Source organism: Paramormyrops kingsleyae, chromosome 14 (assembly GCF_048594095.1).
Source record: "Paramormyrops kingsleyae isolate MSU_618 chromosome 14, PKINGS_0.4, whole genome shotgun sequence".
NCBI classification, from domain to species: domain Eukaryota; kingdom Metazoa; phylum Chordata; class Actinopteri; order Osteoglossiformes; family Mormyridae; genus Paramormyrops; species Paramormyrops kingsleyae.
Genome location: NC_132810.1, coordinates 6,433,752 through 6,448,681, shown reverse-complemented (window position 1 = coordinate 6,448,681; position 14,930 = coordinate 6,433,752). Strand labels below are relative to the sequence as shown.

Below are 14,930 nucleotides of genomic sequence, written 5' to 3'. Positions count from 1 at the left end.
GACATGGACTCACACTATTGTGGGTTCTTACCCTGAAGTCACGTGGGGCTTCCGTTGTCTTTCTCTGTCTCTGTTCTTCATTCAGGTTCTGTTTTCCACATCAGCTCGGGTGTTAAGGAGTTATGAGGAGATCTGCTGATGTGTGCTTTGGTTATGTGGTTCCATAGTCGAGCTTCACCAGCAACGCTTCCTGCGGCCTAGTACCACCAAGGCCACAATCAATGCACAAAAGATGGGAGTAGGCTGCACGATATCACATCACGATATAATTGCGAATATATGGCGCATGCACAATAATCATCAGGGCTTTATATGATAAGCATAAACATTTGTCCAGACATCAGTTTTTTGGTACTATACAAATATTTAAGGCCACAATTTGGTAAGCGGATTAGAAGTATGCCTAAAATATTAATGAGAAGCGTAATGTGACACCCAAAATTTATTAATCTGTATAAATTCAGTGAATCCTTGTATTTATTAAATTCGGTTAGTGGAGGGCGCCACATACTACTGTTCTGGCATATCATGGAAGCGAGAAGAACAAGTAGCGGTGAAGAAAGACAGCTCAGCAGACACAACATCATTGGAAAATTCAGATATTGATATTGGGCATATTTTTCCTTTCTCTTTATTTTCTCATCTCCCATCAAAGCCACAGTTTATATTATTGAGGTCTAATTCTGTTTATAATTATTGACGCAGCTTTATTACCCATGTGTTAATATGATATAAATGATGCAAATATGATTTTGACTTAGTCACTGCTTATTGTTAGCTTTTGTGTGAAAATGTCTGTTCAACTAATAAAATCAACGGTTAGCACAAGTGCTGGCTAAGGTTGGCACCTCTCTGAAGTTCGTGCCCTAGCAAGCCACTGATGGTTTGATTGGCACTGCTTCTGCCTAGAAAAATCTGAAGGTCATGTGCCATTACTTGTTTCTGTTTTTCCTTTGACCAATCAGTGAGCAGTGTATTATGACGGCATATAGCCGTGTCCTGTTAATCGTGTAGCTCATGCCTGTAATGGCGGTCGAAGCTACCTTAGAGCCCTGCCATGGCGTGGTGGTTGGGGGGGGGGGGGGGCAGGTCTATCTGTTCAAACCCGCTATAGTAAAAAGAAACCATAGGGACTTCTAAACTGTGCAGTGCAGTGACAACTGTCAGTCTGGGACTACTGGATGAGAGGATCAGTTTAATGCAAGTGCACATTGCCCGGTTCTGCTGACCAGCTCGGAATCATTTTAACACCCCACAGGAGGAGCAAAGTGGCACAGTTGTTACTTGGGGCAGAATCTCCAGTTATCAGAGTTGTGTTGCTTTTCCCTGATGCCTGTGTGTCTGTGTGCGGTTTTGATTCGTACCTTGTTGGCTGTTACTCTTTTTTTTTTTCCAGTTGTTGTTTTGTGTTCCTTTTGCAGGCGAGGTCTTCGACTACCTCGTAGCGCATGGAAGGATGAAGGAAAAAGAGGCCAGGGCTAAATTTAGACAGGTACCGCAGTGCTCGCACCCAGCCATATGTCAGTGTCCCGTCAATACCCTGCACTCTCCGGGACGACCAGCATGCCGCACGACATTGTCAGAGGAACCCGCCAAGACAGGCCTGTGTCTGTCGGGGGTGGGGAGGGGGGGGTGCTGTCTTTGTAGTTAGAGATTTTGAGAGCGTGTTCCCTCAGTGTTATTAACTACTTAAAGATGCTTTGAGGACGGCCATAAAAAAGCTATTTGTGTTTTTCTCATCTGTTTGAGTTATTTGTTTGTAATCAGGAGGTAATATTGCCCATGTCAGCTGATGAAGTCCCCACAAAGATGGTAGCACAGATTTGTGTGTCTCGCTTGTTGGGTCTCTGTGTGCTTGTGCATGTCCTTAAATAAATATTGTATCATGACACACGCACACATGGGGTGGGGAAGGGCAGGTGTACAAATATACAGTCATACATGTGAGGCAAACATCCAATAATGTCTGAGGTGGCCAGATGTGGAGAGCTGCACCCTATTTTACATGTTACTCATTGTGCTGACTGGGAATTAGCTCCCTACCTTAGTCAGTCATCCAGCATATTTAGGAAAAATGCACACAGTGATGTGATCTGGTCTCTCATTGGCTCTTTGCCTTAACCTTCCATCTACATTCTGCAGCCCCACCCACTGCTTTGCTGAATGTTCTCGATTAAGGCTTTGTCATTTTTTTTTTTTTGTTTTTTTTCCCCCTGCATCATGTTTGGGCAGAGTTCAAGGAGCTTCATGTCTGAACAGACATTGGGTTTAGCCCTGAACACTGCCATGGGCTGGAGGGAGGGGTGTGTCTGGGCATGCCCCCCCCCCCCCCTGCCTGCCTGTACAGATGTGTTTGGGGCGATGCCCACATGGCCTGACATGGGAAGGTGATGTGACCCCTCTGTAGCTGGTCACACCACTTCGATACCTATGATTGACAGCGGCTTCCTCCAGGGGTGTGGATTTTCCGGGTTAATGGTAAATAGCCACGGGCAGCATGGGGTGAAAAGCAGGTGAGACAGGTGATGATGGTGGCGGCGTGTAGATAAGGAGGCAGACTTGGGTAAAAACAATGTAAAGCCAGTCAGCCCCACCTCTTCAAGCCCTGTGCAGTCCAACTGAAATGTAATCTATAAAAAGATCAAGAGCAGTCCTGTCTGTGTGGGACTCTGCTGTGCTCTTAGAAAGCTGCGTGGTTCTGGTATTGAAGTGAGACCCTTGATCCAGCCGTACCCGAGTCGTTTAAAACAAGCTAACGGGCTTTAGCATCGGAGCATCATCTAATTCAGTACAAAGTTAATGTTAGATGTTCCTTATTCGACTCCAACAAGGCTGAGTTCAGCGGGTGTCGCTTAGCTAGCCTGATATGCCACTGACTGACAAAGTCAGGGCTGGTCGGTTTCTTGGAAAAAATCTGTCGTGAGCCATTGTCTAAGGCCAGTCACCTCATGCGCCTTCACACAGGGCATCTTGTTTTTTGGGAGCTTGTGTTGAATCTATAGTTCCTTTGATCTCATTAGTGGGTTCAGGGAAAACCGATACTTGGAAATGAGATGTAATTCCCTGAAATGGGTCTGCTTGTTGTACTTGCCCGTAATGTTCTTTTGCTACTGTAAAAGTGAAATTAAGGATTAGCTGAAAAGTAAGGGTGAGGCAGATAAGGTTTTCACTACAGTGTTTATATTAAGGTAGTGATTCCACCCCTTCCTGAGTCTTGAAAGTCCCACGTCTCTGACCTGACCTGCATCTTGTCATCTCTTGTAGATTGTGTCTGCTGTGCAGTACTGCCATCAGAAGCATATAGTCCACCGAGATCTAAAGGTAAGTTTTTAATCCTGTTGGATCTAGTAATGGTTACACAAAGACCTACATCCTGTAAAATATTCCCAACACTGGTCTTGGTCATTTTAAATAGCTACATGTGGAGATCTGGAATGGGCCTCTCCTGGACTGATTCTTGCCTCCCCGTTTTACGTGATCATTCACCTCACTGCTGTAAATTGCTGCGCTTCATGCGCATAGTACCTTAGTTCAGAGGCTCTCTTTGCACTTCAGCGTTATGAATAATTTACCCCTACAGAGATGAAAGGAGAGATATCTGGACCACTCATAATCCACAGAGGGAGTTTTCAGAGAAGAGCTTTATGCTCCAGGTCTTATTTTTGGTCTCATGTAGGACTTATGTTTGGAATCCTGCCCCCCCCCTACTCCTTTATTTCCCATGGTCCAATATTACAGTGCTGTTAATTATGAGGCTTGATGGCAGGACACAACAAACCTGTCTTCTCTGTAGAAGGAGAAAGATAAGCACAGACTGATTCTGTTGTAACTGGTTGTGGTGCCTGGTGAGGGCAGTTTGTTTTGTAACATGGGATCATCTGAAAATGTATCTAATGTATATGAGCTAAGCTTTATTTTTTTGCTTCACCCAAAAGGCGGAGAACTTGCTCTTGGATGCCGACATGAACATCAAGATTGCCGACTTTGGTTTCAGTAACGAGTTCACTTTGGGCAACAAGCTGGACACATTCTGCGGCAGCCCCCCCTACGCTGCCCCCGAGCTCTTTCAGGGCAAGAAGTATGATGGTCCTGAGGTGGACGTCTGGAGCCTGGGGGTCATCCTCTACACGCTGGTCAGCGGCTCGCTGCCCTTCGATGGGCAGAACCTGAAGGTCGGCACCTCAACGCGGCCCCATCCTCAGTCTCTTCTAGGCTTCTCTGTGTCCTCGGGACAATGAAAGGATAAATGGAAACAGCTATGAAAACAGGAAGTTTAAAAGGAATGTTCTGGAATGTGTCTGGATGTAGGTGACTGTCAGTGACTGATGGCAAGCCTGTAAGCAGAACTGCCTCAGTAACTAATATCTGCGCGTCTCCACCTCTTTGGGGTGAGGTTTTTTTTTTTTTTTAAAACCATTGTTCAAAGTGATTACTTCCACTTCACAATGGATGTATGAGTGCAAATGGCTTAATCATGCAATCAGTTGCTTCCAAAGTCATCCAAAATCAGATGTGACCTTCATCCTTAGGGGACAAACCTTGCAGGTCTTACAGTTCATTCTTAAAGATCAGCCCTAATAACTGGAATGAGACCAGCCCAGCTCCATGTTTTGTGGTAAGGTCATTGTCGTGTGACCTAATGGTGTGTTGCTCAGCTCTCAACTGCCCCCTGCAGGAGCTGCGTGAACGTGTGCTGAGGGGAAAGTATAGGATCCCTTTCTACATGTCTACAGACTGTGAGAACCTGCTGAAACGTTTCCTGGTGTTGAACCCAGCCAAGCGGGGCACACTTGAGGTGAGCACACTGCAGAACCTGTCTGATAGGAAACCTGCATTCTGGAGGCCCTCATACACTTCATGTCTGTGAATAATTCAGCTCCAGCTCTCGTATGAAATAACCTCACAAGCTAACAGTGACTGCAAGCAAGATGCTTACAAGAGCTGTTTTCGACCCTAAGTCCTGCCGATAATCTGTTTTGATTAGTCAGAACCATTGATTGAAGCCTGTGCATTCTGTGCTCTGTAGCAAATCATGAAGGACCGCTGGATCAATGCAGGCTGCGAGGAAGATGAGCTCAAGCCCTTTGTGGAGCCAGAACTGGACATTTCTGACCAAAAGAGGATAGGTACAGATGTACAGAATATTGTGTGTGTGTGTGTGTGTGTGTGTGTGTGTGTGTGTGTGTGTGTTGCCGTTAAAATAAACTCTCCCTCTGCAAGGTTCCCCACTAGGCAAACCGGATCTTCAGAGAGTTTTAAACTGAATTATTAAAAATGTTGTTTGAATAGTAAATTGTCACAGAGTGTGAGGGGGATGGAGGTAATAGTGGAGATATGGATGGGAGCTTAGAGTTTGGCACCCCCCTCCCCCCTCCCAGCCATCAGGAGTTCGGTATCCAATGGCTGGAAGCCTCGGGGCCGGATTCCTGTGTCTCTCTCGGATTTCGGCTGCTTGACGACCCCCCCCCCCCCCCCCGCATCTGTCAGTATGACTGTTGCGAGGATAATTAACCTGGACTGAGGTGCTGAAGCAGTGCCAGAGCAGCCGGCCTGGGGGTGTTGTAGATTTGAGGCCCAGAGGAGGCATACAGTAACTGTCTGACTCACCTCTGTGTGCGTTTTGTTTTTGTGTTGTTCTGCAGACATAATTGTGGGGATGGGCTACTCCCGGGAGGAGATCCAGGAGTCCCTGGCACGCATGAAGTATGACGAGATCACCGCCACCTACCTGTTGCTGGGCAGAAAGTCGTCTGAGGTGAAGGCCTGAAGGAGCTCTCTTTTATGGGCTGGTGTCCCCAGTCTCTTACATCTCACCCAGTTCAAATGGCCCTCATAGTGTCCCTTACTCATGCAGCGTGCTGGACTGTAATCTTGACATAAGGAGAAGACACTCACTGGTGTCTGTCTGTGTGCCATCAGCTGGAGGCCAGCGATTCCAGCTCCAGCAGCAACCTGTCACTCCCCAAGACCAGACCGAATAGTGAGCTCAACAACGGCCAGTCTCCCTCCCACCACAAAGCTCCGCGGGGCGTCTCCACCAGCCAGAAGCAGCGGCGCTACAGCGACCAGGGTGAGGCATCACACTGTTACTTAGCATGGTTCAGTTGAAGCGGTGCTGATCAACACGAAGCCCTGATTGTCACACCAGCTGTCTCCTCCCCTCCCTCACCCTGCTTGTCGTACCCCCCCCCCCCCCCACCCCAGCCGGACCGACCATTCCCTCGTCGGCGGGCTACCCCAAGAGGAGCCAGACCAGTGCAGCTGACGGCGACCTGAAAGAGGAGGGCGGGGCGCAGCAGCGCAAGTCCAGCACGGCTGGGGTTCGAGCCGTCGCCCCCCCCAGCCCCATGCTGGGCAATGCCAGTAATCCCAACAAGGCTGACATTCCGGACCGCAAGAAGGGGTCCACTACCCCAAATGTAAGTGTGAGTCTGTCCATGACCTCGTGCTCCGAGCCCTGCGCAGGGCTGTCACAGTACTGAGGTCACGTATTAGAACTTAATATTGCGGTTAAATTTTCCCTATTATCTGCAGCTTTGGTCTATCATGTGTTTCTTAATCCAGGAAAACTAGGTCTTTGGTTTGGTTTGTCTTTGGTTGTTATCTTAGTTTGACCTAGTGTTCTTTAACCTGGCCTTCCAACAACCCGCAGAGTAATTCAGTGTCTGGAGGAATGACCAGGAGAAACACTTACGTCTGCAGTGAGAGGACCCCCACGGACCGCCTCTCTGTCGTTCAGAATGGGAAAGAGAACAGGTAAAGTCCTGCTCTCGCCCAGCATGGCCCTTCGGTTCCCGACCCTCAGCTGTACTGTGACCCTCAGCTGTACTGTGACCCTCAGCTGTACTGTGACCCTCAGCTGTACTGTGACCCTCAGCTCTCTTAATCTGTCATATTCGCACTGCTGCTGTTATGTCCTGGTGAGCATGTCTTTAGCTCGTATCTGACTGTAACTGTGAAGTCCTGAAGAATCTCCTAATTTAATGCTGTTTCTGTGACCTCCTGCACTAGATAGAACCCAATGACACTATAGACTGCGGAGGGCAGTAATGGCTGGTGAGGGTAGGGCAGCTGGGACAGAGGTGTCAGGCTGACAGTGACCGATCATTGTATCACACTTATGTCTCTGAGTGATGTGGCACCGAGACAAGCAAATATCAGAAAAACAGCCGGAAGAAAAGGAGCTCGAATTGTCCTTGAACATTTACACATTTTTCGCACCTTTCGGCTCTTTTGTCAGTTTCTATAGCCATGGTGTCATGTTGATATATTGACATTATTTACTTCTTCTGCTTTGGGGGTCCTGCCTTACTTTCGCAGCCTGTGCAAAATGCCCCCCTGTGCTTCTAGCTCTTATGCGCATGCATACATGCCTGCTTCTGCTGCGTCCCCGGCCTCCGTGCGACTGCGGCACCAGAGGGCCTCTTCCCTGTCGGCCGCGGGCCGCCCCAGCCGAGTCGATGTCGTCGGGCCCACGTAAGGCGCCGCGGCACATCCCGCTAACCCTGGCGTGCCCCTGTCAGTGTGCCTAACCATACTGACCCCTGTGGCGTTGATTTCTAACCATTGTGCCATTGCTTATAAGTCACCTTTGACCTCCTGATTCAGCATTACCCAGCCAATCACAGCCCAGCCAAGTCTCTGCTGCTCTTGGTGACTCTGCGGGATCTGTCTACTCCGAGTCATTAGTATCTAATATATGATGATAATAATGATAATTAATACTTCATTGATCCCCGTGAGGAAGTTCTCTTTACGCCTCCCCCAACCTGCTTTCTGTAGGTGAGAGTAAGCTGGCTGTGAAGGGCAGCCACCCATAGCAGCACCCAAGGAGCTGGGGGTTAAGGGCCTTGTTCAAGGACCCACATGTGCTGAGGCTGACCTCAAACCAGCAACCTTCTGATCACAGGCATAGAGACTTAGCCCACTGAGCCCCACTACAGTTGTTTATTTCAGGAAAAGAAAACTTTTTACTTGAAATCCATTACCTATACAGCTGTACGATTGTTTCACAATATGCAAATATGTGTGCAGATATCCATTCTAACATCTTAGATCTGTAAATGTGGGTGCATGTATGTGGTATCAGACTCGAGAAGCTGTTCGTTGAAAAAGAAGTGTGTGTTGTCCGTACGATATCTAAACATATCTCTGAATGAAGGGTGCATTGGTCATGGAAATTGGGGCAGTTCTTGCAAGCTTGGAATCTGGGTCTGGTGAATTTGAATATTAAGAGGGAGGAAGTAAGGTTTGTGCATGTTGTCCAGGACCAGAACCCTGTCCTCCTGGGTTTCTGCATTCCCTGCAAGAAAGTCCTAAACCCATTTTGTACGGGTGGTGCTGACAGCAGTATGACCTGATGGCATTAGAGGGCAGCCTTGCTTCTGTATATGACGAGTTTGCTATGTCTGCCTTATCCCCACCCAAGCTCAGCCGTGCCAGCCGGCCAGCGGAACCCAGTAGCCTCCACCCACAGTGTCACAGGTGCCACCCCTCCAGACCGCCTGCGCTTCCCACGCGGCACAGCCAGCCGTAGCACCTTCCACGGTGGGCAGCTGCGGGAGCGCCGCACCGCCACCTACAATGGGCCTCCGGCCTCGCCCACCCTCTCCCACGACGCCACGCCGCTCTCCCAGTCACGCAGCCGCGGCTCCTCCAACCTCTTCACAAAGCTCACCTCCAAGCTCACACGCAGGTAGGCAGGCTTCTCTACACTGGAGCCCCTGAACTCGCTCCCTCTGGTGGTGGTGGTTTGGTTACATTCAAACCCCTGCACTTCTTGAGTCTCTGTGCCTTTTGAAGGGTATTATAGACGGTGTTACACCAGCTACTCCTGGAAGATTATTTATAAGGCAGAGAATCTTTTTGTTTAAGTTTCCAGTTAAATGTATACCTTAATTTCACTGCTATCAAAGTATTGACTGTCTTACCCCCTAGTCAACCCTGTGAAGTTCTCCCTGTTACCATTCCTCACTTCAGCAGTATTGCATTCTTTACGTGTACAGATTTGTTTATCTGGGTCTTCAGACGTTTCCCTGATGTTTCACTTGGTGTTTCCTTAGGTGAGGCTGGAGCAGAGGTAGAATGACAGCAAAGGCTGCATACAGGCATTAGTGCTTCGCTCATTTTATGACCACTGGTTTGACCGTTCAGAACTAACACTCCACAGAGTGCCTTCACCATGCTATGGGGCATAGGGAACCATGGTCAGATCAATCCCCAAAACCTGAGATGCACATGCGCAGACCTTCTCATGAGGAGTGCATTCTAATTCGGAATAGGATGGAATTAAGACTCCAGTCTTCGTGCCTTTCTCACTGCAATCAGTGTGATACTGCTCTGGTCAGCTCAGTCACTTCATCAGCATCCTGGTCATCTATAGTTCTATAGTACCTTCATAATGTTCACTACTTCTATTTTTGTTTGTTTTATAGAAACATGTCATTCAGGTTTACCAAAAGGTAGGACCCTCAGTTGGCTTTCTTACATGATTAACCTGAAACTTAATCTTTTTTTAACCTTGACAAAGAAAACGCCTCAGTTTTTGTGTGTTAACCGCTGTGGACTAAGAGCTAAATCTGCTGCTTGTAACTGACCACTACTTTGGTTGCTGTGACCTCTTGGTGACACCCAGTCTCACACTGGAGTGGAGTGTGATTGAGCATGTCTGTGACTTTTTTTTTTTTTTCCTTCCTTTTGTTCAGGAAGAACAAATCAGCATCTAGACTTTGCTAATCACATGTGCATGCCTTTTCTATGAGGGTGTGGTTTCTGCACACAAACTTACCTCTTGATTTACCTGTCACACAAACTGTCTTTGACATACTTTTTTTTTGCCAGGTAAGTTTGTAAACGTTCTACTCAAGTAGAATAACGACTTGTTTTAAAGTTGTAATCTCAGTGATTGTGTGATTGACTGGTAATGGTGGTTGAGTTCTGTCGAAAGCAGGAGAAGTCCCCCTTTGGGGTTGATGGTTAGCAGGACATTCATGTAGTGCTGGCTGGATTGACTCGAACGCTGAGGACAGAGTGTCACTTCAAGGCACATTATAGCTCGCAGATAAAAGGGTCCGGGATTGTAGACTTGGGTCTGCTTCAGCAATGGTTGTTTTTACAAGATGATTCTATCCGGAACACGTTTGATGCCGTTTTTTTGATACATATGTTTGACCACCTGACCAGGTGTGATATGCTACAGGTGTTGATGTTACACCTGCATGGTCTTTGGCGCAGTTTCCTAATGAGTGTTTGGAAGAACTGATGGTGACCTTCGACTTGTTTAATAGTTTAAAAGAATGAGGAACACGACTGCAGGCAATCTCTCAGTTGTCTCTGTGCAACCGTGAGGCTGTCAAAAAAAAAAATATAGCCAAGGCTATACCGCACAGGTTTCAGTCCTGCTCCCTGCCCTCTCGTCTATTTCAGGCTGTCGTTTTGTTTGGTTTCCATGTCAGTGTCACCCACACCATCCCTCTGTTGTGTTTTTTTTTCTCCCCCCTTCCTCTCTGCTGTGGGTAACACGTCTGGGGGAAATGAGGAGAGGGTCAGAGGTTGGTCAGTAATCTCAGAGCCTCCTGACTACAGTCTCATAAGGAGGTCCTTCCAAAATGCTAATCTTTGCCCCAAAGGGACTCCCCGTTCCCATGCACACTGTGCTGTAGCTGTACTCCACCCCTTCCCTATACCCTCCATGTGTACAGTTTAACTCTCGGCTCTTCCTCTCCCCAGGGTCACTAATGACCCCCCCACACAGCAGACTACCAACAAATCAGGGCCTGCCAGCCCCCCCTGCCTCCATGGCAAGGACCAGTAGTAAGTCCACAACCCACAACCTTCCCTCTTACTTGGTTTTTGTTTTCCTGTGATTCTGTCTTGTGTTGAGAAATGTTCACTACTCTGAATGTTGTTGCTATTGATGTTGTGGCTGTGGATTTTTTATTTTTTTTGGTCAGTAGATTCTTTCCCCCCTCCAAATATGGGCTTACTGTCATATTCAGGTGGGAAATTAATAATAGGAATCGCCAGTGTGGATTAAGGGGTTACCTTAATCCACTTCCCATAACAGCAGCATCTGTGCAGGGCTCACTAATCCTGCTCTGTGTCTGGTCCTTTTGAATGAATTGCCCCACAGACGGACTGAAGTGGATTAGACATCCCGCTGCAACAGTCCCAGTCTATTGAAACTCTCTCCAAGAAAACCTATAAGGGAAAGGCAAAAGAAATCTGCCTGGTTAACCTGGATGTCTGCCGGGGCCAGTCCTACTGCTCTGGCTGGGCTTCATTTCCTGCTAGTGTGGCCTCCAGCTCAGGATGAAACCTGCATGCAGAACAGGAGAGGGTGCTATTTCCCCAGTCTCAAGGGCCATCCTTCCACTATATCTTTGAAAGCCTTCCTGCAGAATAAACAGGAAATTTGGGATTTCTGCCTGAAAGAACCTTCTAGTGATAATCTGTGAAACGACCTTTTGTTCATGTGCACATATGAAAAGTATTGCCACCTTCTCAATCACACAAAATACATCACTGGTCCCAGATTAAGTTCCCCAGTGTTTTTCCTCTAGGTGTATCACATTACTACCAGATAGTCTGATTTTATATATATATAAATATATATATATATATACACCAGATGTTTTTTTTTCTCTTTTCTTTACTGTGAACATGTGACCATACACATTTCTCCTGCCGCTTTTGTGTGTGTGAAACTGAGAGCAAAAGAGAAGGGAACAAATGGCATTCAGTCCTGGCCCAGTGTGTGTCTCTGACACTGTCCACTCACACACTTTTGCGCTGGCCAGTCCAGGAAGTAAGACTGAGGGAATCGGTGGCATTGGCTGGGGCTGCTGTTTGGGTTCTGCTCTTCTGAACAGGATGTGCTGAGGCCAGAAGGCCTGAGCCACTGTCTCATTGCACTGGCAGAATTCAGCACTGGTTTTGTTGGTTCACTTCACATCTGTTCCTGAGGAACGGCCTGGGTGAATGATGGTGAAGCACTCAGTTTGTCAGGACCCATGGGGACAGTCCTGGGCTAGAGAGAAGTGAACGACCAGGTGGCTCTGTCTCCTCTCCTGTCCGGCGTTCTACGTCTCTCCTTCTTCCTGTTGTATCACCTCACTGATGGCTGTCAATTTACAAATGGGCTGTTTTCTTTGCCTTCACTTTAAATGAACGTCTTCCTCTTCCCCTCATTTTTTTTTTCTCCTCTGTATCCCACTCTTCTTCTGACTGTGTTTAAAAAAGACCCCCCACAGAGTTTGAAAGAAACGGGAGATTTGAGGGCTCAAGGTGAGAAGGCATCAGCTGACTTGGGTGTCCCTTCATCACTTATCATGTGCCGCCCTTCACCCCCAGCACTGTTTGCTGTGCTCTTCTCCTCTCTTGTGCCGAGTCCAGCAACCTGGGTCCTTCCTGCCCCTACACCCTCAGCTGCTTCTGTCCACAGTGTAGTGTCATCTGAATTACTTTATTTAGTATCACGTAATGCTGCTTGGAATTATTTTGCGTTTTCAGAATTAAAAGCTCAGCTGCCTTGTTTGCTGTTTGTATGGTTTCCCCCCCCCCTTTTATTCCTATTTTTGCTTTATACAACTTAAGTTGCTAGGAGGCAATATCATGTAGGAGATAGCAGCTATACAGATTTGCTGGCCAATAGTGCCATCTTGTGGTAAAAACGTTTGTTACATAATGAGTTTCATGGCTCCCTGGAATTGTAAGCCAATTGATTAGATCATAACTGGGTCAGATGGCTGAAAGGGTTAACATATAGCTTGAGTTTCAGGTAATGTGCTAATTTTTATCAGTAAGACTGATGGTTTGGCTAGCCTTGGGAATGATTTCATTTAAGTTTTCATGTGAAGCGTTTCGTCGACAGGAGTTTGACGCGAGCGAATGCGGTCATGGCACTGTAACGTGGCACAGCTGAAGACAATTATCGCCATAGCTAGGTTGCTTTGCCTCACCTCTTGGCTGGCACCGTGTACACCGTGGCAGTCGATCTCTAAATGGTTACGCCACCTCACAGGCCCATGGCTCTGCATCACCTGCATCATGTTGTGTCCGTCGCATGTTAGCCCTTATGTGATGCATGTTATGCATTGACTTGATTGTGGACATGCCTGTGCTTCTGTAGATGCCTTTAGAGAGAGAGGCCATTATGCATGCATGTCTCATTTGTGAAGTTTTTTTGTGTGGGAAACAATATGTCATGACTCTCAGTGCTCTCGCTTCTGGGATAAAATCAGTGATCTGAAGTAACTTGTGGAGATAAGCCATAGTTCATCACCACTGACTCACTCTCCTACCCCTGACAGTCGCAATGTTTCCGGGGACCAGAAGGACGAGAATAAAGATTCCAAGCCTCGTTCACTGCGCTTCACCTGGAGCATGAAGACCACAAGCTCCATGGAGCCCAGCGACATGATGCGCGAGATCCGCAAGGTGCTGGACGCCAACAACTGCGACTATGAGCAGCGCGAGCGCTTCCTGCTTCTTTGTGTCCATGGTGATGGACACGCCCACCCAGAAGGCCTGGTCCAATGGGAGATGGAGGTGTGCAAGCTGCCCCGCCTCTCGCTCAACGGTGTGCGCTTCAAGCGGATATCGGGAACCTCCATTGCTTTCAAGAACATCGCTTCCAAAATTGCCAATGAGTTAAAGCTGTAAGATGCACAAAGAAGACAAACGTTAAGACACAGACGCAAATGAATTACGTTAAGCTTACGTTCTTTAAAGTAGCAGTTTCAGAAATGTGTTTTCTCCAAAACACTCACCGGTTATGTATTAAAAACTATGTATAGAATAATGCTTTAGGCAATAATTTCCTGCATCTTTGAAATTATTATTATTGATATGGCAAGTGTATAACTGCTGTAGAAGACATTACAGGAAGTTGCATTGAAGACTTGACCCTCATTCGCCAGTAAGTGCACTACAGCGTAGCCAATGCCCCCCCCTCAAAAAAAAGAGAAGAAATTAGTCCCATAATCCACCTCAGAGAATAGCGAGAGCTGTCTGATGGGGTTGAGTGGGGATAGGGGGAGGTCAGTAGCAGCCTTTGTGGACCTGGATAAGCATGGAGACCCCCCTTGCAGCTCGGTGGTAGATTGGGCCCATGTAGTGTGAGCAGGATGGCCTCCTGTGTATGTGAGATGACTGGTTATATAGGGAACTTTATTGCACATTTTTTAAATTATTATTTTCTTGATAAGTTTATAAAGTGGTTCTCCTGCATTCAGTATAAGCGATTGTTTTGGTCATGACAGATTGGTTATAAAACTTGGGCGCGGTCCTGCCATATCTCAGGCCACCTGTTTTTGATTGGCTCCCTTGGAGACTCCAGTGTGCAATGCATTGTGGAACTTGTAGTTGTGGATATTTTTAGTTTGCTGAGGACTTCCGGTCATCAGGAAGTCTGTTCACAGATGTGTCCAGACTCTCCTGCCCACTTTTGTCATGTGACCTCCATGTGTAACTGTACAATGCCAGCCACAGTTGTATTCAGCCCACAGGTTGAGTCATATGTGGTTTGCCATCCTGGAACAAAGTTGAATAAAACACGCCATTTTTAGTTTTGGTATTATTTATTTTTGATTTTTATCAATCCCTCCCTTCTGTGCACCCCTTCCTCTTCAAAATAATGTTGGCACTGTTTTTGAATGTAAATAATGAAACTTAGTTTCGCAACAGCTGCATATTGTTACACTTTTCTTTTATAAGTCCTGCTAAAGGCAGGAGCTGTGCAGTTAATGTGACTTGTCATCAGGTGAAGGTTCATCAGTGTCTCCATTAAAACATCCCAAAGTCTGCAAGCGTCTGTGTTTTATCAGTCATTTCTAGATTTTATAAAGTTCATGTCTCAGAAAAAGTTTAATACTATTTTTAATGTCTGTACGAATCCCTCCATTTCTGTTGCCTGAAACGTTTGATATAGA

General features: G+C 47.0%; 1 protein-coding gene across 10 annotated transcripts in view; it reads left to right on the top strand.

Annotated features, from left to right (window-relative positions):
- mark3a (MAP/microtubule affinity-regulating kinase 3a) overlaps window positions 1-14,807 on the top strand; it is a 35,177-nt gene extending 20,370 nt beyond the window's left edge. For 3 of the 10 annotated variants that reach the window (XM_023825514.2, XM_072699167.1, XM_072699166.1), the window contains exons 6-18: window positions 1,422-1,492; window positions 3,265-3,321; window positions 3,936-4,172; window positions 4,676-4,795; window positions 5,027-5,126; window positions 5,643-5,755; window positions 5,920-6,070; window positions 6,205-6,419; window positions 6,653-6,756; window positions 8,429-8,695; window positions 9,435-9,461; window positions 10,729-10,812; window positions 13,311-14,807. In XM_023825514.2, the coding sequence (XP_023681282.1) occupies window positions 1,422-1,492; window positions 3,265-3,321; window positions 3,936-4,172; window positions 4,676-4,795; window positions 5,027-5,126; window positions 5,643-5,755; window positions 5,920-6,070; window positions 6,205-6,419; window positions 6,653-6,756; window positions 8,429-8,695; window positions 9,435-9,461; window positions 10,729-10,812; window positions 13,311-13,662 (1,898 nt within the window). In that variant the 3' untranslated portion in view covers window positions 13,663-14,807. Of the gene's footprint in view, window positions 1-85; window positions 829-1,421; window positions 1,493-3,264; window positions 3,322-3,935; window positions 4,173-4,675; window positions 4,796-5,026; window positions 5,127-5,642; window positions 5,756-5,919; window positions 6,071-6,204; window positions 6,420-6,652; window positions 6,757-7,320; window positions 7,477-8,398; window positions 8,696-9,434; window positions 9,462-10,728; window positions 10,813-12,240; window positions 12,286-13,310 lie in introns of those variants that run through there. The other 7 variants (XM_072699169.1, XM_023825515.2, XM_072699168.1 and 4 more) reach the window with 7 other exon arrangements.
- Window positions 14,808-14,930: the final 123 nt, after the last annotated feature.